This window comes from Oncorhynchus gorbuscha, linkage group LG08 (genome assembly GCF_021184085.1).
Source record: "Oncorhynchus gorbuscha isolate QuinsamMale2020 ecotype Even-year linkage group LG08, OgorEven_v1.0, whole genome shotgun sequence".
Taxonomy (NCBI): Eukaryota; Metazoa; Chordata; class Actinopteri; order Salmoniformes; family Salmonidae; genus Oncorhynchus; species Oncorhynchus gorbuscha.
In genome coordinates, this window is record NC_060180.1 from 7,278,405 (window position 1) to 7,305,856 (window position 27,452).

The following is a 27,452-nucleotide window of genomic DNA, read 5'->3' on the forward strand; positions in this document are numbered from 1 at the left end:
GTCTAAGAGACGTCATGTGTACACACCCCCATCCTCAGAACTTCATGTTGACAACTATGCAAAGATGTTGCAAATGAAAAATCGTATAAAATATTGCTCTTTGGCAATTGCTGCGACCAGGTTGTTTTCGTCTGGACCCGTCAAGAATCCAGTCGTGTATTTTGACATCGCAGCTGACAATGAACCTCTGGGACGAATCATTATAGAGGTAGCTTGCTAACTAACGTAGCTAGCTAGCGTAGATGCTGACCCCGTAGCAAGCTAAATCTGACATTAGCCAGCTAACGTTACCTAAGTTAGCTACACAAAATAACAGTAAAATGGCAGATACACATACCTCCATAGAATAACGCTATTTTCTGCACAAGTTGACGGTTCATTTTACGGCATGTCCAGCAGAGCTTGCTTAGCTAGTTAAAATAGTTGTCTAGCTAGCTAGCCATGCTTAGTTGTTGAAGTAGCTAAGCCCATTCATTTGCAGTTGGTTTTAACTACAGTCACACCCCTCTTTCTGCTAAAAGGATCATGAGCTGATTGGGGTGTTTATAAGATTGCTATGGCTAGTGTGTTCAACCAAGCATGTTCATGTAGAGAAAAGGGCAAAACTATCCAGCTAGCTTCTAGCAACAAAGACTATTATCTAACTAGCTGGCTATCAATACATTGTTTAGCCATAGAAAACGACAGACTAGAAGTAATCATGGGAACCAATCAATACATTAAACCTGCTTATCGACCGAACTAACCTGACATTGTCCTTTATTGACATTTCATTACAGTTGAATGCAGCCGCTGTGCCCAAAACAGCAGGTAAACATTGATTTGTGTTCTGTAGAAATAGCCAGTCAATGAGACTTACCTGGACAATGACAACAAATAAAATACTGCACTGTATAACCTTACATTGTGTTTTACTTAGTAGTGAATTGATGTTGTTGTTTTCTGACAGAGAACTTTAGAGCACTGTGCACTGGGGAACATGGCTTTGGATACAAAGGATCAGTGTTCCACAGAGTGATTCCTGAGTTCATGTGTCAGGTACTGTATCCGGGCTTACCTTATCATAGAGCAGGGTTTCCCAAACTCGGTCCTGGGGTCTTCCATGGGTGCACATGTTTGTTTTTGCCCGAGCACTACTCACTCAGCTGATTCAAATAATCAACGCTTGATGATGAGTTAATTATTTGAATCAGTTGTGTAGTACTAGTGCAAAAATGTGCACCCATGGAAGACCCCAAGACTGAGTTTGGGAAACCTTGTCATAGAGAAACCTCTTTCCATGTAAACAGTCTTGTTTGGCTATCACTTTGACTCTGTGTTCTGCAACGATTGAAATATTTTGGTCCCTCATTGAAATTGTATCTCTACTGTAGCGACCCTGTGTTTATAAGCTCTGATATCGACTCTGCCACTGCAGAATGCTTTTGTGACACAAGCGATGGCGCACAGGACTACGGGCCAAAAAGTTGAGGGTTTGCCGACCACTCCCAGACAAGCTCACTCTCCCTGCCTGTTTCATTACACTGGTGTCAGACGTGATCGGACCCCACAGATGTGCTAGGCCGGTGATCGAGTTCCAGTAAGGTGTCATCCTGTTAAGGCTAGCCCGAGGACATGCTCTTTGAAAGGAGGGAGTAAGTGTAGTGACCCAAGGCTTTTGGCCAGTTGAGGGTTTACCGACCACTGTGGACAAGCTCACTCTCCCTGCCGGTTTCATTACACTACTATACTTCGCCCTTATGAAGGTTGTATTTATTTACAATGTTGTGTGTTGGTGTTGTCTTAAAGTAAGAGCACTAACTCACTCTGCCCTCAGGGAGGAGATTTCACGCATCACAACGGGACTGGAGGGAAGTCCATATACGGGACCCAGTTTAAAGACGAGAACTTCAAACTGAAACACAACGGGCCAGGTATGTTAGACCACTAAACCAGCAAACTCCTCTGTCTCTGACCTCTGTTCCCTTAATCACACATTAGGGCCAAACTGAGCTGTACCGGGCAGATCTAAACTGGGCTGAGCTGTACTGGGCAGATCTAAACTGGGCTGAGCTGTACTGGGCAGATCTAAACTGGGCTGAGCTGTACTGGGCAGATCTAAACTGGGCTGAGCTGTACTGGGCAGATCTAAACTGGGCTGAGCTGTACTGGGCAGATCTAAACTGGGCTGAGCTGTACTGGGCTAGCCTGGTTATGCATCCACCATTGTTGTTGGATCCATGCTGGATAAATTAGGGGAAAAATGTAATAAAGACAGTAGACAATGGTTAGTTGACCCTAGTGTGTAAAACATGCGTTGAAGAGTTGTTGTAAAGGCTCTCCTCTCCACTAGATGGCGTTATTGACTACACAGACAGGTTATTTCAATACGGTACAAATGACCTACTTTCCAAGCAAGTCAACATCCCATCTAGCATACAATTTTTTTTTTTTACTAAACCTTAACCCCATGTTGATAAATGGACACTTCTTCAGCTCAGGGTGTGTTCTCTTGCACAATGACAACCTGGAAATAGACCTTTACCCAATACAGATGCTCAATGCCCTACACCACAGTGTTCCTATCGATTTATTATGTTAAAGGACTTGATTCACAGAAACAAAGTTTGGAGAAATGGAAGCATTGATAGTCATATTGTGTGTGTATATACACTGAACAAAAATATAAACCCAACACTTAAAGTGTTTGTTTCATGAGCTGAAGAAAAAAAAATCCCAGACATTTTTCATATGCACAAAAAGCTTATTTCACTCAAATGTTGTGCAAAAATTTGTTAATATCCCTGTTAGTGAGACTTTCTCCTTTGCCAAGATAATCTGTCCACCTGATAGGTGTGGCATATCAAGAAGCTGATTAAACAGCATGATATTTACACAGGTGCACCTTGTGCTGGGGAAAATAAAAGGCCATTTTAAAATGTGCTGTCTTGTCACACAACAGAATGCCACAGATGTCTCAGGTTTTGAGGGAGCGTGCAATTGGCACTCTGACTGCAGGAATGTCCACCAGAGCTGTTGCCAGGGAATGTATTGTTAATTTCTCTACCATAAGCTGCCTCCAATGTCGTTTTAGAGAATTTGGCAGCACGTCCAACCAGCCTCACAACCGCAGACCATGTGTAACCACGCCAGCCCTCCACATCCGGCTTCTTCACCTATGGGATCATCTGAGGGATGGTCGGGGGGTGCTGAGGAGTATTTCTGTCTGTAATAGAGAAACTCATTCTGATTGGCTGAGCCTGGCTCCCCAGTGGGTGGTTATTTTGCCCTCACAGACTCACCCATGACTGCTCTCCTGTAATCCATACATTAGGGCCTAATTTATTTATTTAAATGGACTGCTTTCCTTATATAAACTGTAACTCGGTAAAATCTTTGAAATTGTACAAATTACCTCGACTAACCTGTACCCCCGCACATTGACTCGGTACCGGTACCCCCGTATATAGCCTCGGTATTGTTATTTTAATGTGTTAGTTATAATTTTTTATTTAGTCAATATATTCTTAATTCTATTTATTGAACTGCATTGTTGGTTAAGGGCTTGTAAGTAAGCATTTCATGGTTGTATTCGGCACATGTGACATACAATTGGATTTGATGTTGCGTTTTATATTTATGTTCAGTATACAATTGACAATGTACATGAATTAACTGGTACTATACTGCAAGCTCTGATGTTTCCTTTGTTTTAGGTATCTTATCCATGGCAAATTCAGGGGCGAACACGAACGGTTCTCAGTTCTTCATCTGCACAGTTAAAACTGAATGGTAGGTTATGTTTTAGACACCGGTTAGACACACAGTTGTGTTTTAGAATCATTTCCATTTTGGTCAGCTTCACTGGTGACTGCACCTCTCTCTCTCCGTCTCTCTCAGGTTGAATGATAAGCATGTGGTCTTTGGTCAGGTGAAGGAGGGCATGGAGGTAGTCTTCAAGATGGAATCCTTTGGTTGTCATGACGGTGGTGTGGTAAAGAAAATCGCCATCACGGACTGTGGGGAGATCAAGTAAAACACACAGACAGGTTGGAGAAGGTCACTGTGGACAACGACTCTTGGAAACGTCCAATTTTGTACAAGTTTTTTTAAACTCTTCTGTTTTCCTCACCCAATTAAAAAATGACAACCACAAATACACCAGCTGTCTCTCATACATGTAGTCTCTTGTCAGCTGTCTCTCATACATGTAGTCTCTTGTCAGCTGTCTCTCATACATATAGTCTCTTGTCAGCTGTCTCTCATACATGTAGTCTATTGTCAGCTGTCTCTCATACATGTAGTCTCTTGTCAGCTGTCTCATACATGGAGTCTCTTGTCAGCTGTCTCATACATGTAGTCTCTTGTCAGCTGTCTCTCATACATGTAGTCTCTTGTCAGCTGTCTCTCATACATATAGTCTCTTGTCAGCTGTCTCTCATACATGTAGTCTATTGTCAGCTGTCTCTCATACATGTAGTCTCTTATCAGCTGTCTCATACATGGAGTCTCTTGTCAGCTGTCTCATACATGTAGTCTCTTGTCAGCTGTCTGTCATACATGTAGTCTCTTGTCAGCTGTCCCTCATACATCTAATCTCATCGTCTTTGGACAATGTGTTCTCCCTTCACACACACACTTACTCTATAGCATTTATACTGTCTGTACTCATGACAACTTCTCATGTTCATAGCCTGTGCTTTACACATTCAAGAGTTGTTGTATGGAGAGGTTTGGACTTTGGAGTATTTCAACACTGGTACTAAGATACCTCTGAAATGGGTGCTTTTTATTCTAGATGTCACTAATATTTTTCTAAAGAAAATCATCTATAAACTATTTAAGGCATGTATGATGGACCCGACACCTATAGAATGTATAAAATAATGTACATTTACTGCCAAATAAATCTATGTTTTTAGATTTTACTCTGTTGCTCAGTTTCATTGTGTCCTGCATGTCGTCACCACTAATTATTCCTGCTTTTAAGACTTCCTGGTACGGATCCCATGTCTTTTTTTAGACAGCAAGACACTACTTCCTGTCCTTCAGAGCAGGATGTGACATCATACATTTGGCTTCTATTTGGTTCATCTCACTTGGCGAGAAACAAAGCTGTAAAGGTCAATTGATAAGGTACACTTACTGGAATTAAACGCTAAGATTTCTACAGTAGAAGGGCATTGACTATTTGTGTTTTAGCTGCAGAAGTCAATCTACAGTTATACTGTATTAGTATACAGGAATCCAGTCAGTAAAGAATGCTACAATAACCAGTAGTGAATGAGCTATTAAAGTGTTCAGAATACAGATCCAATATTTTATCAACTGTATTGGTGTCAACTATTTTCTCAAAACCAGTAACGTATGACTTAAGTATGTATGACTTAAGTAGTTTTTGTTGGGGTATCTGTACTTTACTATTTATATTTTTGTCAACCTTTACTTTTATTCCACTACATTCCTAAGGAAAATAACAGACTTTTTACTCCCATACATTTTCCCTGACACCCAAAAGTACTTGTTACATTGCGACTGCTCAGGCAGAACAGCAACATGGTCCAATTCAAGCACCTATCAATATAATGTGTTGTCATTCCTACTGCCTCTGATCTGGCGGGCTCACTAAACACAAATACAGTGTTTGTAAATGTCTGAGTGTACCCCTGACTGTCCCCAACTTTTTTTTAAACGGGAAAATCATGCCATCTGGTTTGCTTTATATAAGAAATTTGATGTGTAGCTTTCACTGTTTTACTTTTACTCAAGTATGAAAATTGAGTGCCTTTTCCACCACTACATTAAGCACATTTAATACCAGATGCTTTTAGACTTTTACTCAAGTAGTATTTTACTGGGTGACTTTCACTTATACTTAAGTCATTTTCTATTAAGGTATCTTTTCTCAGTAAAGCACTTCAGTAAAAATACTTTTAAGTACTACTTAAGTTGTTTTTTGGGGGAATTGTACTTTACTATTTATATCTTTGACAACTTCTACTTTTACTCCACTACATTCCTAAAGCAAGTAATGTACTTTTTACTCCTTACATTTTCCCTGACACACAAAAGTACTCGTTACATTTAGAATGCTCAAGCAGGACAGAATTATGGCACTTGTCAATATAACACTGTCATCCCTACTGTCTCTGATCTGGTGGACACACAAAACACACCTGTGTTTGTAAATGATGTCTGAGTGTTGGAGTGTGCCCCTTTCTGTCCGTAATTAAAAATAAAACAAAAATAGTGCCGTCTAGTTTCCTTTAATATAAGGAATTTGATGTATAGCATTTACTTTGTACTTTTACTCAAGTATAACAATTTAGTACTTTTTCTACCACTGTACTTAAGTACATTTAAAACCAGATACTTTTAGACTTTTACTCAAGTAGTATTTTACCGGGTAAGTTTCACTTTTACTTCAGTCATGAGTACTTTTTCCAGTCTTTACTTTTCTTTTACTTTTTCCACCACTGCCGAAAACCACATTTAGTTGTATGCCCACCGCCAACTTTACTTTGTGTGGGTTCTTACCATGGAAATAGGATGGTATCTTTCCATTTCTATGATTCTAGTCACTGTATTTCTATGGTGAGGTTCTTCCCTCTATTGTAGCGATGTTGTCTTTATTGTAAACAGAACACATCTCCCCTGTTGAAATGCAGTGAGAGTGGCCAGACCAAAGCCTGAAGAACCAGAGACTAATTGTTTGGGTGGTGGTGGTGCTTATTAAGCTAATAGTTTATGAAAGTAAATAATGAACCTAACATGAAAAAACTCCCCTGGCTCTTAAACAAAACCATATGCGCTCTGACCTTCCAACAATTTGTTTGAATTCTCCAGTTACATTGTTGCCATAGAGACACTTTAGCCCCAGTTCTGTGTTTGAGCTAGGGATGTTGTAACAAACTTGATATCATTTGGGTCCCCACCCTCTTGTGAAGTTTAAGCTATTTGGAATTTCATGTGCAAGCCTGTGCATGGAAACTTGGCTTTGCAGACCACGTCCAGTGCAATAGCCCTACTCATGCAAAACAATAACATGTTTACAATCATTAAAAGCAATGAAGTTGTCCTTGTATCACACACTTCTCCAACATCAACCCAAATACGAGGGCGCAACTTTGTTTTGTAGAAGTAAGTGGGCCATCATTTTAATATATTTTTTATCCAGTCAGATGAACACCCTACCCCACCACTCAGAGGTGTCTGCATGATCCTAAAGCACACCTTTTCTTTGTTTTCTATCACATTTCAATGCTAAAACTGATATTTCAGAATGTGGGGGTGACATGTCCCTCCCGTCCCCAGTGAAAGTTGCGCCCCTCCCCAAATGTAAAGTATATTTTGAAGCAAGCATAAATGTGTGCTCTGGTGTTAATCTGTAGGCTTAGGGAAAACACCGATCCACAGCTGGAGTAAAACTGTTTTTTTACATTTATTCTCTATTTTCTCATTTAGAGTACATGATTCACAGAAAAATATTTTCTAAGTACAGAGATAGAAGCCTTCTAAAACTTAAATGACATTGTAATAGTAAACGTGTTTCAGTAAAAGTGTTGAAATAAACCAGTCACTTTTCCTACCTCTGGGTCTCCCTGGTCTTTCCAGTACTGAGTTAGTCTGAACTAGAATAGGAACTCCGTCACCGCTCCGAGTGGCAACAGCTCTCTGAGGCATCATTCTCCTTTCTCCATTACACAACCAGCGACCCTCCGCAGTGTAGACCTGGGTTCAAATATGATTTGAAATCATTTAAAATACTTTATCTGTGATTTCTTCAGCTTTCCTGGTTTAATGAACCAATCACTCACATCACAATCAATACACTCCGCTCAGTCTTATGTCAGGGAGAAAAACCTGCAGATGTATTTTAAATACTGAAGGAAATGTACAGTACATTTAAGCCACGTCCAGGAACAACTGGTGTGATCTAATTTATTTTCACTGTAACATATAGACAATAAAGTTTTATTCTTCTGTATTGTAGCCCCTAGTCCTTATCCCTGTGTAGATCTGAGTGGATTGGAAATGTGTATTTAAGCAATATGGTTCAATTCTATGTAGCTCATCAGAGGGCAAGGCACAGTACACAATTGTGTGTAGGTGTTCCAGTTGGTTGAACCCCTACCTAGGAAGGAATAGTAAACATTTACCAATGCACCGAAAAAACACAATACAAATATTTCCAATTCAACATTTATTTTATTCATCACAACACCTAATAGTACTAAAGCACTAAAGTCGTTTTTTGTTTTCCTAACTAACAAATAAGGCACATTTTGGAATGCCGTTTCATGGACGTGATGCAACAGATCTGTTCTTTTCTGTTTCCACAACAACCTCCCAGTCATCATCCTAACTCACTCACACCAATTCAACTATAGCGTTACAATCTCAAAATGTTACAGACATCAAAGAACAAAACAACGTCTAATTGACCACGTAAGTGTTAAAACAGCACATTCAGTCAGTATGTATTAATTGGTATACTAATTGGTATACACTATCGGTCAATTATACATTTGTATGGCTCGTAACAATCAATTAGAAGTTGTTGAGAATGCTAAGAGACTACCGTTTGTCCCAAATGGAACCCTATTTTCTCCATAGTGTACTGTTTTGGATCAGAGCCCTCTGTGGGCCCTGGTCGAAAGTAGTGCACTATAATGGGAATAGGGTGCCATTTGGTGCACGTACGATGTAGCCCAACTACGTTACTGTGCTAAAATGAAATACATTGCATAAAGTAATACTTATTTTTCCATTTAAAAGCAAAACACATGCACATGCAAATTCTACAATAGTGTTTTGTCTCACACACTTGCTTGACAGAAGTAAATGACACCCTCTGTACTAAACTATGACTAAAAACATAACATTTCAGAGAAGTGCCTTGTAGCTGCTATGAGCAATCTACAACTCACAGTTGAATGTGCATATACAGTGGAGAGCATCAGTCACTAAGATAGAACAAAAAGATGTATTCTGCATGTTAACGGTATTATTGCGTAACCTAGTAAGATCTTAATCAATTATATAGAACTTGAATAACAAAACATTGGTAATTATGTCTGCCATTTCCTTAATAAGGTAAAACATGAATGAATGCTACTCAAAGGACACAAATGGCAACTCATAGGCATATTAGTTAAAGCACTTGGGTATCATTCTGGGTTATTTAATACTGATGATAACATTTCTAAACACAAAACAAAAGACATAAAAAAACAAAATGGCGTATCATTGAGTAAAGGATATTAATAATTATGTACCAACTTTTTTTAATAGTAATCTATGTAGACATCAATATTTCCTTCTTAGTATAACTTTGTTGCGTATTTTATACAAAAAAAAGTGTTGTAAAAACTCTTTCCATAAATATGTCTGTAGGATAAACCCCTCAGATTATTGTAAAACATCAATGAAAAGCTCAAAGCTTTATATAGGCCCTTTTTCACATAGAAAGCTTCAAAGCTGCATAACATTTCAGATCTAAGATCCTTTAAGATGATGGCCATCTAATATATACATAAAACAGTAATTTGCTAAATATATTTTTCTGGGAAAAATAACTCTCGGGTTGTTTTCTTTAGCAAATTGCTTAGAAAATGTAACATCTATAAAGTTTTTTCCAAAATACACATCTTTCATAGAAAATAACAAATCCATACTGAAAATGATCTAGAAAAGTCAAGTATATGTAAATTCAGGACAAAAAAAACACATCTGAAAAATTATTTGTATACTGTATGTTTAAAATGCATAACACAATGTATTAACTGCTTCCATTAGCTCGTATTATTCCATCTCAAACACATGGCTTCTTCCTCACAAACTTGTCTGGTTGGAATCAGACCAGAAATATCTCAGCTGATTCTTTCCTTATATTCTTCTAGATATTTCTTATATTCTTATCATTGTATTCCTTAAGAGTCAGAGCACTCATAAGCCTACTGTGTATCGATTTCGATGGGTATTAGCACTTTTGGTTTAGTTGGCTAATACCCAAGCTAATGGAAACATGTACTGATACACTGCTGTTGTGAGGCGAATAAAGCCTCGACCAGAATATATGGTAATGTTTGTATAGCAGCAGTGTTCCGCTCAGTTGTAGTGAAAATATAGAATTGATCCCAACGTTATGTGGGGAGAAAATAATAATCTACTATGACCTGTAATCAATGAATGAAACCCCTGTGTATCAATACACGATTCACATCAAATATGGTCGACTATTCTTTCCTTCCAAGCCCCTTTTTGTTCAGATGATAATAATAAAATATCCATAGAATGGCTATGCAACATCTCCCAACCACTATATATATACACCTCTACCTACATGTACATATTACCTCAACTAACCGGTGCCCCCGCACATTGACTCTGTACCGGTACCCCCCTGTATATAGTCTCACTATTGTTATTTTACTGCTGCTCTTTAATTACTTGTTACTTGTATTTCTTATTGGTATTTGTTAAACTGTGATGTTGGTGAGGGGCTTGTAAAGTAAGCATTTCACTGTATTTAGCGCATGTGACTAATAACATTTGATTTGATTTGATTTCTAGCCTAATATTTAATGGAGTAGGCTACTATCCTGTAACCTTGTTCCAGATGTGATTGTGCTGTGCCAATGATTATAGGGGTTGGCAAGAAAGCACCAACAAATCTGGAACCAGGCTTCACCTCCCCACATACATGTACCTAACACTAACTGAGTGTGATGGTCCAAGTTGTAACAAATTATGCTTAATGTATTGTTTTGTATCCACACATTGAATGAATGATTACAAACCAAGCTCATACTTGTGTGTGTTGAATCAATCAATGAGTCATAAACAGACTCAAAAAGCGAAAAGCTGGGATTCAATCCGATCGCGGGTTATAGGCATTGCAGCTTTTAAAGGCAATGTTCCCTCGTTCGCGGAGATCCCATTCACAATAAACGCTGCATATGTCGACTCAATTCGGAAATGCCCTTTAAAAGCCACAAACCATATAACTCGCGATTGTATTGAATCCCGGCCAAAGTTAAAAGAACGAGGATGAGGTCTACAGCTTTTAGTGCAAACCTCATTCACATTAGTGTACTGACTACAAAATAACATTGTTGTTGATTCCATGACAACAGACTAACTACAGTGTGTGTGTTTTTGCCAGATGCTTTAGTTACTGCGTCCAAACTCAACAAAATGGTGTCGAGGAAAACATTAGCCAGTTCTCATTGTTAATGGGTAATAATATTGTTTTCCCATATGTATTCACATCTTGAACCGGCATCAGACTTGGCAAAACACCTAGCAGTTACATCTAGCCACGAGTTAATTACACCTCCAAACTAAGTTCAACTCTCCTCTTTATTCACTTTCCTTCCAATTTTTAGAAATAATTATTCTCTTTTTACAAGGCACTAGTACTTTTCGGATAATATAAAATATACAGCTACGAATTCAACCTTTATAGAGCCATTAAACACATTCTAAATATTGGAGAAGCCAATGTGTGTGATTTGAAAAATACACCTCCGCTTTAAAAAGTGGTAGCAAACTTCTCTTCACAAAATAACAAAGTTCCCAAAGTGTCAATAGCCTTCATTGCTAAGATACAACTATACCCACTGTTACAAAATGTTGAATGAAAAAATATTCTTCACTCTAGGTCCTCCAACTATAAAGTTGAAAGTATAGACCTATATCTTTGTAAACAGAGGTAATGGTTAGTTACGTCTCTTCTATTAAAGACACAATTTAATGTTTAAATCATGATAGGATGTGGAATCAAACACACAGAAACGTAAACTTAATCCATCACCACACTTACAAAACGTCCTCTGATAAAATACAAATGTCCATTTTGTTACAAGACAACATTTCCACTTCTCTACTTCTTTCTCCTTTACCAACCATTATAGTAATCTTACCTCCATCCCTCATCTCTTTCTCCAGACATAATTTACTGCTGTCACTTGTTTGACACATTATGAAGGGGTTAAACTCCTTGGAAACAGATATTAGTAAGGTTCACTGTTATATTTCTAGGTCAAGTAAAGTAGCGTTACAAGATTGCAACAGCTCTATTGGTCAGTTGTGTGTCCTACAAAAGATTGCAAAAATGTTCAATTGCAATAGGGGTATTATAAAACCACTTTGAAATGTATAATGAGTACTTCTCTATATACCATTTGAAATACCAGTTCTAATCAACTATGTCAATCTATCGGCATCCCACACCAAATAGATTAGTTGTAAATACTCGCCAGAAATAACAATGCTGAAGTCGAGTCCTTAATAAGAATATTGGTTGCATACAGACAGTGCAGGACATAATTACTTTTCAAGAAACTCATTACAAAAATAAAATGATTGTTTGGAAGTAAACTGTCAAATTAGGTAGGGAAAAAAAGACTACAGCATTGCCGATAGATTGAACCTAATACTTAAGAGTCTAAATATAAAGGGGATATTGGCTAAGAGAAACTAGATATCCAGCCTTTATCATCACAGAAACTGTTGTTATTGCATAGTTGCCTTTTGACAGGCAAATGTTAAAATCTTGTCAATTCGATGAATACCTAAACCCGACTTTCATTGCCGATGTAAACGCACAGCTTGTTTAATACGAAACATCAACGTTATTATCATTGTACTACAACTAAACAAAGAACGACTCTCTCTCAAACTACAGTCGTTTCTAAAGACAAGTGGAAGCAGTTACACAATAATACTTTGATATACAAACATACACACATACATATAGTATACACATATATATATATATATATATATATATGTCCCAGTTTAAATCAATAAAAAATTGCACAACAGACGAACAGACGACAAATAATAAATACGCCACACGTAACATGTAACATGTAAGCCAGGGATGTTTGGTACGGTATCCCTCAGTTAATCAATCAATAATCAATTCATAATTCATTCACAGTTATTCATGTATAAGTTGACCTTTGACCCAGACATTGCCCCCGACATTGACCCCTTGACCCCGACTTGAGCCCATGACGATAGTTACATTAGCATCACTAGAAGGCCTGTCTCTGTCTGTTTTAATGCTCCCCACACACTTCACTTGACAGGGAAAATTAAGGCAGAACTCTTCTGTAAACACAAAATCAACAGACTCCCAAAGTGAGGGAATAAAACCCCAAGGTGTGGGCAATACTGTCAGTAACAACAATATCATATTATATACACACATTGGATGTCCGTTAGATGGTTTTTAGGCTAGGGTACACAAGGCCACAAGGCCCTGTCAGGGCTGAGGATTATCCTTGCACAGTTCTTCGATCACTTTCTCCCATACCCTTGACATTAGGAAAAGGACAGGAATTGTGCTTAGTGACAAACCTCTGCAAAATAAGGTTTACCAGCTAATTCAGAGATGGGAGGTGATGGGGGAGGGAGATGGGAGAGAGAGGTGATTTGGAGAGAGAAGGGAGGGAGAGGTGATGGGGAGAGAGAAGGGAGGGAGAGGTGATGGGGAGAGAGAAGGGAGGGAGAGGAGATGTGGGGGAAGGTAGAGGGGATGGGGAAGGGGGAGGTGATAGGGGAGGTAGAGGTGATGAGTTAGAGGTGATGAGGGAGAGGTGATGAGGGAGAGGTGATGAGGGAGAGGTGATGAGGGAGAGGTGATGGGGGAGAGTGGAGGGAGAGGTGATGGGGGAGAGGTGATGAGGGAGAGTGGAGGGAGAGGTGATGGGGGGGGAGGGGGAGGTGATGGGGGAGAGGGGAGGGAGAGGTGATGGGGGAGGGGAGGGAGAGGTGATGGGGGGAGGGGAGGGAGAGGTGATGGGGGAGGGAGTGGTGATGGGGAGAGGGGAGGTAGAGGTGATGGAGGAGAAAGGGGAGGTAGAGGTGATGGAGGAGAGAGGGGAGGTAGAGGTGATGGAGGAGAGAGGGGAGGGAGTGGTGATGGGGAGAGGGGAGGTAGAGGTGATAGAGGAGAGAGGAGAGAGGGGAGGGAGAGGTGATGGAGGGAGTGGTGATGGGGAGAGGGGAGGTAGAGGTGATGGAGGAGAGAGGGGAGGGAGTGGTGATGGGGAGAGGGGAGATATAGCTGATGGAGGATAGAGGGGAAGGAGAGGTGATGGGGAGAGGGGAGGTAGAAGTGATGGAGGGAGTGGTGATGGGGAGAGGGGAGGTAGAGGTGATGGAGGGGAGAGGGGAGGGAGAGGTGATGGGGAGAGGGGAGGTAGAGGTGATGGGTGGGGAGGGGGGAGGTGATGGGGAGAGGGGAGGTAGAGGTGATGGAGGGGAGAGGGGAGGGAGAGGTGATGGGGAGAGGGGAGACAGAGGTGATGGAGGGGAGAGGGGAGGGAGAGGTAATGAGGAGAAGGGAGGAAGAGGTGAAGGGAGGTGATGTGGAGAGGGGGAGAGGGTGAGAAAGGATGAGAAGGAGGGGAGGCAAGGGAGGCAGTATTGGTGAGGACAGTGAGGTTCCTCTCTTTCCCAGGAGCGGGAAGAGGAAAATGGGAAGGCAGTACAGGAGGGTTGCTAGGTTTCCTTCTGATGGAGAAGGAGGCGTGGGACATGAAATGGTTCCTCTCTTTTTGAGGAAATTGGAGGGTTCAGGTTAGTAAGGTATTATTGCACTCGTCGGCAGTAGTAGCCCAGGACTTTGCATTTCTCACACAGGTGCTGAGGGTGCTCCTTACTCTGGTCTGAGACGTCCAGGCCATCAGGCTTCTCCAATGGACGCTAAGGGAGGGAGGGGGGATAGAAGAATGACAGGGAAGTAGGACGATGGAGAGGGAAAGAGAAAGGGGGAGAGAGGGTAGAGAAAGAGGGATGAGAGAGAGGGAGGGAGATAGAGAAAGAGAGAGTCATCACATACAAGTATACACACTATAGAAACAGTTTGTTATACTAAAGTGTTTGTTATGGTGCTAACATGCCAGGGGAACAGAGTTAACCTCTGTTCTAAATTGGGTGCTAACCACACACTGACAATTCAACACACACACATACCAAGCCTTCTATTTGCCAGCAGATTCTTTGGGTACTACTCAAACCAGCTCTGTTTGTATCCCACATTCTCAGTGATTTGGCCACAAGAACAAACCCTGAATGTTTTCAGACCTGGAGTCAGTGTACTTTGTGTTATTGGTTTCAGAGCTGTGGCAAACAACCTTAACAGATCTCCCTCTCTCTCTCCCTCACACAATATAATTACAGAGGCTGTGTCCAAAACGGTACCCTGTTCCTTATGTAGTGCACTACTTTTGATCAGAGCCTTATGGACGCCATTTGGAACATAGACTCTCTCTCTAGCACGGCACACAGTATAATTACAGAAAGAGGTCCAATGCACATGTTTGCTGATACAAACCTGCATGAAAATACCAGCTACACCACAGAGAATAATCGCTTTCTTGGAAAGGCTATGGAGGACAACAGAGGGTATCGTTCAGCGCCAACGGTTTGTTGGATGTCAATCACATACATTACTCTGCAATCATTTACTTTCCCACCCATTGTTCTTACAGAGTTTATTTTATAATACTGTTATTGTTTCCAGACAGATGGTCCCAGACTTATTCTTTAACTTGTCAAAACCAGAGCTCGTATTCATAAAGCATCTCTGATCTAAAGTCAGCTTTGCTTTTTAGATCACAATGATTAAGATTATATGGACAGAGCGGACCTGATCCTAGATCAGCATTCCTACTCTGAGACGCTTTATAAATACGGGCCCAGGTTGCCAAGGACCAGCCCAAGGAGACAATGCAGCCAACCTTCACCTTGACTGTCTGCCACTAGTTTAAAAACTAACTGATAACAACATGAAATACATATCAAACATACCCACAATGTTAGGATTGTCTTCCAAAATATGATATACAGTACTTGATGACTAAAAGTATATGTTTCATAGGAGAAAGGATCTGGTATTTAAACATCTTGGGTTTTAGAATGAAGGACTGAATCTGTCCAGTTGAACTGTATATTTATTTAATGGATAAAATGTTTTTATTTCCAGAGATTCTGTCCGGCCATAGAAATCCTGTCTTAAAGTCATGAAACGTGAAAACTATTGAGTCAAATCTAGAAGACTACAGGACAGATATAGAGGTTCTAGACGACTATAGAACAGATAGAGGTTCTGGAAGACTATAGAACAGATAGAGGTACTAAAAGACGATAGAGCAGATAGGGGACCTAGAAGACTAGCATACTATAGAGTAGATAGAGGATCTAGACGACTATAGAACAGATAGAGGTTCTAGAGGACTATAGAAGACTATAGAACAGATAGAGGATCTAGAAGACTATAGAACATATGGAGGTTCTAGAAGACTATAGGACAGATAGAGGTTATAGAAGACTATAGAACAGATAGAGGTTATAGAAGACTATAGAAGACAATAAAAGACTATAGAACAGATAGAGGTTATAGAAGACTATAGAACAGTGAGATGTTTATAGAAGACTATAGAAGACTATAGAGCAGATAAAGGTTATAGAAGACTGTAGAAGACTATAGAACAGATAGAGGTTATAGAAGAATGTAGAAGACTATAGAGCATATAGAGGTTATAGAAGACTATTGAGCAGATAGTGGACTATAGAAGACTGTAGAAGACTATAGAGCAGATATAGGTTGTAGAAGACTATAGAAGACTATATAACAGATAGAGGACTATAGAAGACTGTAGAAGACTATAGAGCAGATAGAGGTTATAGAAGACTATAGAGGACTATAGAACAGATAGAGGTTATAGAAGACTATAGAAGACTATAGAACAGATAGAGGTTATAGAAGACTATAGAACAGATAGAGGTCATAGAAGAATGTAGAAGACTATAGAGCAGATGTAGGTTATAGAAGACTATAGAACAGATAGAGGACTATAGAAGACTGTAGAAGACTATAGAGCAGATAGAGGTTATAGAATACTGTAGAAGACTATAGAGCAGATAGAGGTTATAGAAGACTATAGAACAGATAGAGGACTATAGAAGACTATAGAAGACTATAGAGCAGATAGAGGTTATAGAAGACTATAGAAGACTATAGAGCAGATAGAGGTTATAGAAGACTATAGAACAGATAGAGGACTATAGAAGACTATAGAAGACTATAGAGCAGATAGAGGTTATAGAAGACTATAGAAGACTATAGAGCAGATAGAGGACTATAGAGCAGATAGAGGTTATAGAATACTATAGAGCAGATAGAGGTTATAGAATACTATAGAAGACTATATAACAGATAGAGGACTATAGAACAGATAGAGGTTATAGAAGACTATAGAGCAGATAGAGGTTATAGAATACTATAGAGCAGATAGAGGACTATAGAAGACTGTAGAAGACTATAGAGCAGATAGAGGTTATAGAAGACTATAGAGCAGATAGAGGTTATAGAAGACTATAGAACAGATAGAGGTCATAGAAGAATGTAGAAGACTATAGAGCAGATGTAGGTTATAGAAGACTATAGAACAGATAGAGGTTTTAGAAGACTGTAGAAGACTATAGAGCAGATAGAGGTTATAGAATACTGTAGAAGACTATAGAGCAGATAGAGGTTATAGAAGACTATAGAACAGATAGAGGACTATAGAAGACTATAGAAGACTATAGAGCAGATAGAGGACTATAGAGCAGATAGAGGTTATAGAATACTATAGAGCAGATAGAGGTTATAGAATACTATAGAAGACTATATAACAGATAGAGGACTATAGAACAGATAGAGGTTATAGAAGACTATAGAGCAGATAGAGGTTATAGAATACTATAGAGCAGATAGAGGACTATAGAAGACTGTAGAAGACTATAGAGCAGATAGAGGTTATAGAAGACTATAGAGCAGATAGAGGTTATAGAAGACTATAGAAGACTATAGAACAGATAGAGGACTATAGAAGACTGTAGAAGACTATAGAGCAGATAGAGGTTATAGAAGACTATAGAGGTCTATAGAACAGATAGAGGTTATAGAAGACTATAGAACAGATCGAGGACTATAGAAGACTATAGAGCAGATAGAGGTTATAGAAGACTATAGAAGACTATAGAACAGATAGAGGACTATAGAAGACTGTAGAAGACTATAGAGCAGATAGAGGTTATAGAATACAATAGAGCAGATAGAGGTTATAGAAGACTATAGAAGATTATAGAACAGATAGAGGACTATATAACAGATAGAGGTTATAGAAGACTGTAGAAGACTATAGAGCAGATAGAGGTTATAGAAGACCATAGAAGACTATAGAACAGATAGAGGACTATAGAAGACTATAGAAGACTATAGAGCAGATAGAGGTTATGGAAGACTATAGAACAGATAGAGGACTATAGAAGACTGTAGAAGACTATAGAGCAGATATAGGTTATAGAAGACTATAGAACAGATAGAGGACTATAGAAGACTATAGAACAGATAGAGGACTATTTAAGACTATAGAGCAGATATAGGTTATAGAAGACTATATAACAGATAGAGGTTATAGAAGACTATAGAACAGATAGAGGACTATAGAAGACTGTAGAAGACTATAGAGCAGATAGAGGTTATAGAAGACTATAGAACAGATATAGGTTATAGAAGACTATAGAAGACTATAGAACAAAAAGAGGTTATAGAAGACTATAGAACAGATAGAGGTTATAGAAGACTATAGAACAGATAGAGGACTATAGAAGACTATAGAGCAGATAGAGGTTATAGAAGACTATATAAGACTATAGAACAGATAGAAGACTATAGAAGACTGTAGAAGACTATAGAGCAGATAGAGGTTAAAGAATACTATAGAGCAGATAGAGGACTATAGAAGACTGTAGAAGACTATAGAGCAGATAGAGGTTATAGAAGACTATAGAGCAGATAGAGGTTATAGAAGACTATAGAAGACTATATAACAGATAGAGGACTATAGAGCAGATAGAGGTTATAGAATACTATAGAGCAGATAGAGGTTATAGAAGACTATAGAAGACTATAGAACAGATAGAGGTTATAGAAGACTATAGAGCAGATAGAGGTTATAGAATACTATAGAGCAGATAGAGGACTATAGAAGACTGTAGAAGACTATAGAGCAGATAGAGGTTATAGAAGACTATAGAGCAGATAGAGGTTATAGAAGACTATAGAACAGATAGAGGACTATAGAAGACTGTAGAAGACTATAGAGCAGATAGAGGTTATAGAAGACTATAGAGGTCTATAGAACAGATAGAGGTTATAGAAGACTATAGAACAGATCGAGGACTATAGAAGACTATAGAACAGATAGAGGTTATAGAAGACTATAGAACAGATAGAGGATCTAGAAGACTGTAGAAGACTATAGAGCAGATAGAGGTTATAGAAGACTATAGAGCAGATAGAGGTTATAGAAGACTATAGAAGACTATAGAACAGATAGAGGACTATAGAAGACTGTAGAAGACTATAGAGCAGATAGAGGTTATAGAAGACTATAGAACAGATAGAGGACTATAGAAGACTGTTGAAGACTATAGAGGAGATAGAGGTTATAGAAGACTATAGAACAGATAGAGGACTATAGAAGACTGTAGAAGACTTTAGAGCAGATAGAGGTTATAGAAGACTATAGAGGATATATGTAACTCATCTGTGATTGTTAATCTGATTGTTTCCCTCTGACTCGTAGGACTGAAATGGTCTGCCTGGCATTAATGTAGTACAGTATTTGATGCTATTGTGAAGGTCAGGACTCTGCACCTAACAGAAACTGTTGAGGACATGAAGACTTGCAGTAAAGCAAATCTGGGAATCAGAAACCAAAGTCGTGTGTGTGTGTGTGTTTTGTACAGTACGTGGGGGTTAGCTGTCCATTCTCAAACGCTGACATCGTGAAACATGTGAAGTGGGTGAGATTGCAAATGTGAGGAATTTGCCCGCAAGTGTGGTTCTAGCCACAACACCATGCGCACACACACACACACACACACACACACACACACACACACACACACACACACACACACACACACACACACACACACACACACACACACACACACACACACACACACACACACACACACACACACACACACACACACACACACACACACACACACACACACACACACACAGAGAGAGAGAGGGAAAAGAGCTTTTCCCACCAGCTCGTTCCATTGAACGGAGACTGTTCTCTGCCGTTTTGGTGAGAATAATCACTGTGACTGCTGCCCTTTCATGGTGACGTGATACTTTCGCATCATCCGTTTGATCTGGGGAAGTCGCCTGATATTACTTGAAGCATTCTATCATTGACGTACAGTTAGTTATCTGTATGTCTATTTTGTTGTTGTGACTGTAACCATAGCTACAGTATAGCGGAACCTTCAATGCAAATGGAGAATGGATGAAGAGCCATGCAAATTATTGCTGCACGTCCAAACCCAAAGCAACTGTAAGAGGTGTGTGACTGGCTGCAGGAAAGTCAGGCGCAGGAGAGCAGAACCTGGTAACAACCGGTTGGCAACACAAACTGCACCCAGAACAACAAAATACGGGTTGAAATAACCTGTCGCAAACCAGTCTGAAGTTCACATACACTTTACAACAAACACTTCCTCACACAGACATGGGGGGAACAGAGGGTTAAATGCACGTCAAGTAATAGGTGGATCGGCGATGGCTAGAAGACCGGTGATGTCGATCGCCGAACGCCGTCCGAACAAGGAGAGGAACCGACTTTTGGCGGAAGTCGTGACAGCAACAAGCAACTCCTAACCCCTAAGCCCTATCCCCTAAGCCCTATCCCCTAAGGCCTATCCCCTAAGCCTTATCCCCTAGCCCCTAAGCTTTATCCCCTAGCCCCTAAGCCTTATCCCCTAGCCCCTATGGCCTATGCACTTGCATAGATCAAAGAGGATTAGGTAGTTATACTATGTCATCATCCCAAATTACATCCTATCCCCTATATAGTGCACTGCTTTTGACCAGGGCTATCCAATCCTCTCAGATCTCAAAAAGTTCAAGAATTGTGGGTAGGGACTAGAGGTCGATTTGAGAACAAAGTGGTCACCTCGCCACTTGGTGGGATGGGGCTGGAGAAATGCAATCCCAGGTTGCCCTTTAATATCAGAAGAGGAAGGCAGACGTTTTAAGTGCCCCCAAACAATTGTGTTTTTTTCGTTCGTTTATATATCGTTTTTTCAACTTATTTTATACATAATGTTGCCAACCATCTCTTATGACCGAAAATAACTCCTGGAAATCAGGACTGTGATTACTCACCACGGACTGGCAGAATCTTTTTTGTTGCATTAACGAGTCTGACTAGTCTGACTGCTTTCTCGGGAACAGGCCCAGATCCCCATGATTTGCGTAAAGAGAAGGCAGAGAAAAAGGGGCCAGAGGGCGGGCTGCCTTCTGAGAATTCATAGGAGATCGAATAAACCCCCACTGCCTTCCATTCTGCTAGCAAACGTGTAATCTTTGGAGAATAAAATTGATGATCTATGCGGACGATTAAACTACCAACGCGACATTAAAAAGTGTAATATCTTATGCTTCACGGACTCGAGGCTGAACGACGACATTATCAACATACAGCCGGCTGGTTATACGCTGTACCGGTTATACGCTGTACCGGTTATACGCTGTACCGGCAGAATAGAATGATGTATGCAATGTTTTATTTCAGCTCATGAAACATGTGACCAACACTTTACATGTTGCATTTATATTTTTGTTGAGAATACTTAAACCATTTCTTGGAATGTATTCCTGTTGAGATGAATAATTTACAAGTGACAGAGCTCTGGGCCCATATTCACAAGGTGTCTCAGAGTACTGTAGGATTGCCAATCTAGGATCAGTTCCCCCCTGTCCAAATAATCTTAATCATTGTGATCTAAAATGCAAACTGATCCTAGACCAGCACTCGCACTCTGAAGCACTCTTTATCTTACTCTATTTTAAATCAGGCATGTTGGGAACAGCCTAGAAACTGTAAGCAGCGACAATTGTGTCCCAAATAGCACCCACTCCCTATATAGTGCACTACTTTTGACCAGAGCCCACTGGCTCAATTTACATGCTCTCCCTTCCAACCCCTGACTACAGAGGTTGAGGTGACGTAGCATCAAAACCATATTCTGAGTGTGTTGTAATAATGATTAAGGACACACTGCGTATTTCGTCACAACATACAAGATCGTCTATCAACCTACCCCTGAATTAAATAAATATTAAAAAGAAACCTTGAATCTTTTTTTTGAGTGCGGACCAGCTACGCAATTTTGGAATTCTATCACAAACACACACGCACATACACACACATACACAGATCTCACGAGCGCACACACACACCCACATAAATGCAGACACAGAAACATGCACACACACACAAACACACACGCACACACACGCACACACACGCACACACACGCACACACACATGTTGTCCTACCTGCTTGTGTGGGTAGACGTTGATGTGGCACTTGATACATTCTTGTCCCATGTTGGCCCAGGAGTTGCCACTCATCCACTTCCTCTTACACTTGGGACATTTGTACTCTCCAAAACACCTCTTCTTCCCCTGGTACGGAGTTAGACCCTCGCCTTTAGGCCTTGCCTGGGATTACAAGACAGAGAGGTTTAGATGGTAGTTTAAGCTATATCAATTGGGCTAAAGTCAGAGAACCCAAAAGAGACAACAGACTGATGCAAAAAGTGAACTTTATCCATGCTACCCTCTGTCTTTCCTGATTTGTTCTTTTGGGTGGTGTGTGCATGTCATACAGTATGTTCCTATGCATATTGATTTGTTCTTTTGGGTGGTGTGTGCATGTCATACAGTATGTTCCTATGCATATTGATTTGTTCTTTTGGGTGGTGTGTGCATGTCATACAGTATGTTCCTATGCATATTGATTTGTTCTTTTGGGTGGTGTGTGCATGTCATACAGTATGTTCCTATGCATATTGATTTGTTCTTTTGGGTGGTGTGTGCATGTCATACAGTATGTTCCTATGCATATTGATTTGTTCTTTTGGGTGGTGTGTGCATGTCATACAGTATGTTCCTATGCATATTGATTTGTTCTTTTGGGTGGTGTGTGCATGTCATACAGTATGTTCCTATGCATATTGATATTTCTTTTGTTCTTTTATGTTCCTAAGGATGGTGATTTGTTCTTTTGGGTAGTGTGTGCATGTCATACAGTATGTTCCTATGCATATTGATTTGTTCTTTTGGGTGGTGTGTGCATGTCATACAGTATGTTCCTAAGGATGGTGATTTGTTCTTTTGGGTGGTGTGTGCATGTCATACAGTATGTTCCTATGCATATTGATTTGTTCTTTTGGGTGGTGTGTGCATGTCATACAGTATGTTCCTAAGGATGGTGATTTGTTCTTTTGGGTGGTGTGTGCATGTCATACAGTATGTTCCTATGCATATTGATTTGTTCTTTTGGGTGGTGTGTGCATGTCATACAGTATGTTCCTAAGGATGGTGATTTGTTCTTTTGGGTGGTGTGTGCATGTCATACAGTATGTTCCTAAGGATGGTGATTTGTTCTTTTGGGTGGTGTGTGCATGTCATACAGTATGTTCCTATGCATATTGATTTGTTCTTTTGGGTGGTGTGTGCATGTCATACAGTATGTTCCTATGCATATTGATATGTTCTTTTGGGTGGTGTGTGCATGTCATACAGTATGTTCCTAAGGGTGGTGATTTGTTCTTTTGGGTGGTGTGTGCATGTCATACAGTATGTTCCTATGCATATTGATTTGTTCTTTTGGGTGGTGTGTGCATGTCATACAGTATGTTCCTAAGGATGGTGATTTGTTCTTTTGGGTGGTGTGTGCATGTCATACAGTATGTTCCTATGCATATTGATTTGTTCTTTTGGGTGGTGTGTGCATGTCATACAGTATGTTCCTATGCATATTGATTTGTTCTTTTGGGTGGTGTGTGCATGTCATACAGTATGTTCCTATAAATATTGTAACACTGAATGAATTGAGAAACTGATACTGAGTGAGGAGAAGGCATTTCGGCCTTAAACATGCACTCTGTTAAACACACACAACACACCCACTCCGTCAGCAATGAAATAAGGCTCGCGAGAGGCCAATATCCCTGGGAGGGGCTCTTACTCATCGTACTGAGAATATACTGCTTGCGTCCCAAATGGCACCCTATTCTCTATATAGTGCACTACCTTTGACCAGAGTCCATATGGCTCTGTAGTGCACTATGTAGGGAATGGGGTGCCATTTGGGACACAGACTCATACTGGCAGTGGCTCATCTAGGCCGGGCCACTACAACAGCAACAAGGAGTAAAAGTGACATTTTATTCCCCTAGTGTGGCATATAAAAGAACGATTGATGCCATAACGGGGATAAATCACCACACGTGCATACGTCCTGCCAAAACTAACCAATTAGGGGGCTTGACTGGTGTTGGCTAAACTCCCAGTGGCTGACAGTTGATGCGTTTGGCTTATGTCACGTTAGAATCTGAACCCCACCCATCAGACGCAAATCACCTTGCACTAAAACCTACTGTAGCCTAATAAAATACTCACTGCTCTCATAAGAATGCACTATTTTGTTCCAGTCCAGCACTATCACACCTGATTCAACTAGTCAACTAATCAGGGTGGTGGATAGGGTGGTGTGTAGGATGGCGGAGAAATGTGTAGGGTGGTGGAGAGGGGTGTAGTGTGGTGGAGAGGTCTATAGGGTGGTAGAGAGGTGGAGAGGTGGAGAGATGTGTAGGGTGTAGGGTGGTAGAGAGGTGTATAGCTCTAGCTCTGTCTCTCTAGCTCTGGCTCCATCTTTGTAGCTCTGTCTCTCTAGCTCTGTCTTTCTAGCTCTGTCTCTCTAGCTCTGTCTCTCTAGCTCTGGCTCCATCTTTGTAGCTCTGTCTCTCTAGCTCTGTCTCTCTAGCTCTGGCTCCATCTTTGTAGCTCTGTCTCTCTAGCTCTGTCTCTCTAGCTCTGTCTCTCTAGCTCTGTCTCCATCTTTGTAGCTCTGTCTCTCTAGCTCTGTCTCTCTAGCTCTGTCTCCATCTTTGTAGCTCTGTCTCTCTAGCTCTGTCTCTCTAGCTCTGTCTCTCTAGCTCTGTCTCTCTAGCTCTGTCTCCATCTTTGTAGCTCTGTCTCTCTAGCTCTGTCTCTCTAGCTCTGTCGCCATCTTTGTAGCTCTGTCTCTCTAGCTCTGTCTCTCTAGCTCTGTCGCCATCTTTGTAGCTCTGTCTCTCTAGCTCTGTCTCTCTAGCTCTGTCGCCATCTTTGTAGCTCTGTCTCTCTAGCTCTGTCTCTGTCTTTGTAGCTCTGTCTCTGTATCTCTGTCTCTGTCTTTGTAGCTCTGTCGCCATCTTTGTAGCTCTGTCTCTCTAGCTCTGTCTCTGTCTTTGTAGCTCTGTCTCTCTAGCTCTGTCTCTCTAGCTCTGTCGCCATCTTTGTAGCTCTGTCTCTCTAGCTCTGTCTCTGTCTTTGTAGCTCTGTCTCTGTATCTCTGTCTCTGTATCTGGGCCAGCAGATGCACATGATACAGTGTTTACAGTAAAGACAGCCTGAGCTGGATTGGTTACGCTCTGACCACATTTCAGATCAACTCAAAACACCAGCAGAGTGGGGGGTGAGGCAGGGACATAGCCTGTGGTACCAGACCAGCTATTATACAGAACTAGGGCTTGGAGTTATTCCTCGTCTGGTCACATGGTCAGAAAACTCTTTGTTCTCCACAGCCAACGAGTGAAGAACCACAACCATATAAAAAGGTGTTTAAAAGTAGGACCAGGATTTTTCCCTGGTCATGTGATAGAACTGGGGACCAGAGTTATTTTCCTCTTCAGGTCACATGGTTAACATAAATTCCTCACACTTCCATACAATGACAAACACACAAACACATTTGATTTTCTTGTTGTGAACAACTGCCAACATGGAACGAAGTCTGCAGACCTCAGTAAGACTGTTGTTGCATTTACATTTACATTGTAGTCATTTAGCAGATTCTCTTATCCAGAGCGACTTACAGTTAGTGCATTGATCTTAAGATAGCTAAGTGAGACAACCACATATCTCAGTCATAGTAAGTACATTTTCCCTCAATAAAGTAGCTATCAGCAAATTCAATGCTAGTAGGGGTGAAAAAAAGTGTGAGGTGTTAGTTCTTAATAATTTTTTTGGGCAATGCTGGTGTCGATCAACACAGTGGGAGGACATCGTTAGTGTCTGTCTAAAACACCACGCCTGTCACGGAGGTCTGAGACCACAGATGACCAGAGGTTCAGGCTCAGTCCCAAATGGCACCCTATTCCCTTTTGAGTGCACTACATTTGACCAGGACCCATGGTGCTCTGGTCAAATGTAGTGCACAATGTAGGGAATAGGGTGCCATTTGGTACACAAAGCCATGCATTCCAGTGGCCACTTGAGAACACAAACACTAGGGGATGAATGTAGTAAAAACATCTTGTGTCAGTTAGATAGGGACCATTTGAGGACCGTGACACTAGAGTCAGTAGAGGACAGTGCTCAGATCCAGTTCTTATGGGTTTTAGCATCAACAACAAAGAAGACAGCCGAGAGTGGGGACTTTGTGCATAATAATATGGGGTTTGCAAATGATCAAAAATAACTTAAAGATATGTGTGTGTGTCTGTGCAGCAGATAATGTTTGTTTATGTCCCTGCCTCTGACCCTTGTGTGCATAGATAAGGGTCAGAGTGTTTAGATGGAACAGACTGTGTGTGTGTGTGTGTGTGTGTGTGTGTGTGTGTGTGTGTGTGTGTGTGTGTGTGTGTGTGTGTGTGTGTGTGTGTGTGTGTGTGTGTGTGTGTGTGTGTGTGTGTGTGTGTGTGTGTGTGTGTGTGTCCACAGGGGAGGGAGTTTCACTACCAAACCAGTTGGCTATGCAGTCAGCTACATCCTGAAAACCACACCACAGCGGGCAGGGCTGTGACTCATCACGCACACACACACACACACACACACACACACACACACACACACACACACACACACACACACACACACACACACACACACACACACACACACACACACACACACACACACACACACACACACACACACACACACACACACACACGTCCCCATTACCTTACACAGACAGGTTTTCATACACTCCCGAGACAGACTGGAAAGCCTCGATGCAGTAACAGTTTCCCGTCCTGTACTCCTACTCACAGTTCCTACACAGAACCTTCCGTAGACAGATCACAGGACTAATGAAGAGAAATAAAAACAGTGAGTTCTGACAGTAAAAAGTGGACTAGAGAGAGAAAGCGAGGAGAGAGGGACAGATAGAGACATAAACAGAGGGGTAAAGAAAGAGAAGGAGAGAGAAGGATTAACGTTGAGAAAGTGAGAGAGATGTACAGTGAACTCCAAAAGTATTGGGACAGTGAGACATTTGTTTTTTTGAATATGAGGTTAAATTGCATACTGTCAGCTTTAATTTGAGGG

General features: G+C 40.7%; 2 protein-coding genes across 3 annotated transcripts in view; one reads left to right on the forward strand and one right to left on the reverse strand.

Moving 5' to 3' along the window:
* Positions 1–4,907, forward strand: ppifa (peptidylprolyl isomerase Fa). 2 transcript variants are annotated; one of them, XM_046358363.1, is made up of 6 exons: positions 1–208; positions 780–810; positions 950–1,038; positions 1,817–1,913; positions 3,696–3,771; positions 3,880–4,907. In XM_046358363.1, the coding sequence occupies exons 1-6, from the start codon at positions 65–67 to the stop codon at positions 4,013–4,015; spliced, it is 573 nt and encodes a 190-aa protein (XP_046214319.1). In that variant the 5' UTR covers positions 1–64; the 3' UTR covers positions 4,016–4,907. The 2 variants fall into 2 exon arrangements, with proteins under 2 accessions (XP_046214319.1, XP_046214320.1); XM_046358364.1 differs by having other exon boundaries at positions 3,911–4,907.
* A 9,392-nt stretch (positions 4,908–14,299) lies between these two features.
* Positions 14,300–27,452, reverse strand: part of zcchc24 (zinc finger, CCHC domain containing 24) — a 74,008-nt gene continuing 60,855 nt past the window's right edge. Inside the window, exons 3-4 of the mRNA XM_046358365.1 lie at positions 22,410–22,574; positions 14,300–14,700 (exon numbers count right to left, since the gene is read on the reverse strand). Of these exons, the coding sequence (XP_046214321.1) occupies positions 14,587–14,700; positions 22,410–22,574 (279 nt within the window). The 3' untranslated portion in view covers positions 14,300–14,586. The remainder of the gene's footprint in view (positions 14,701–22,409; positions 22,575–27,452) is intronic.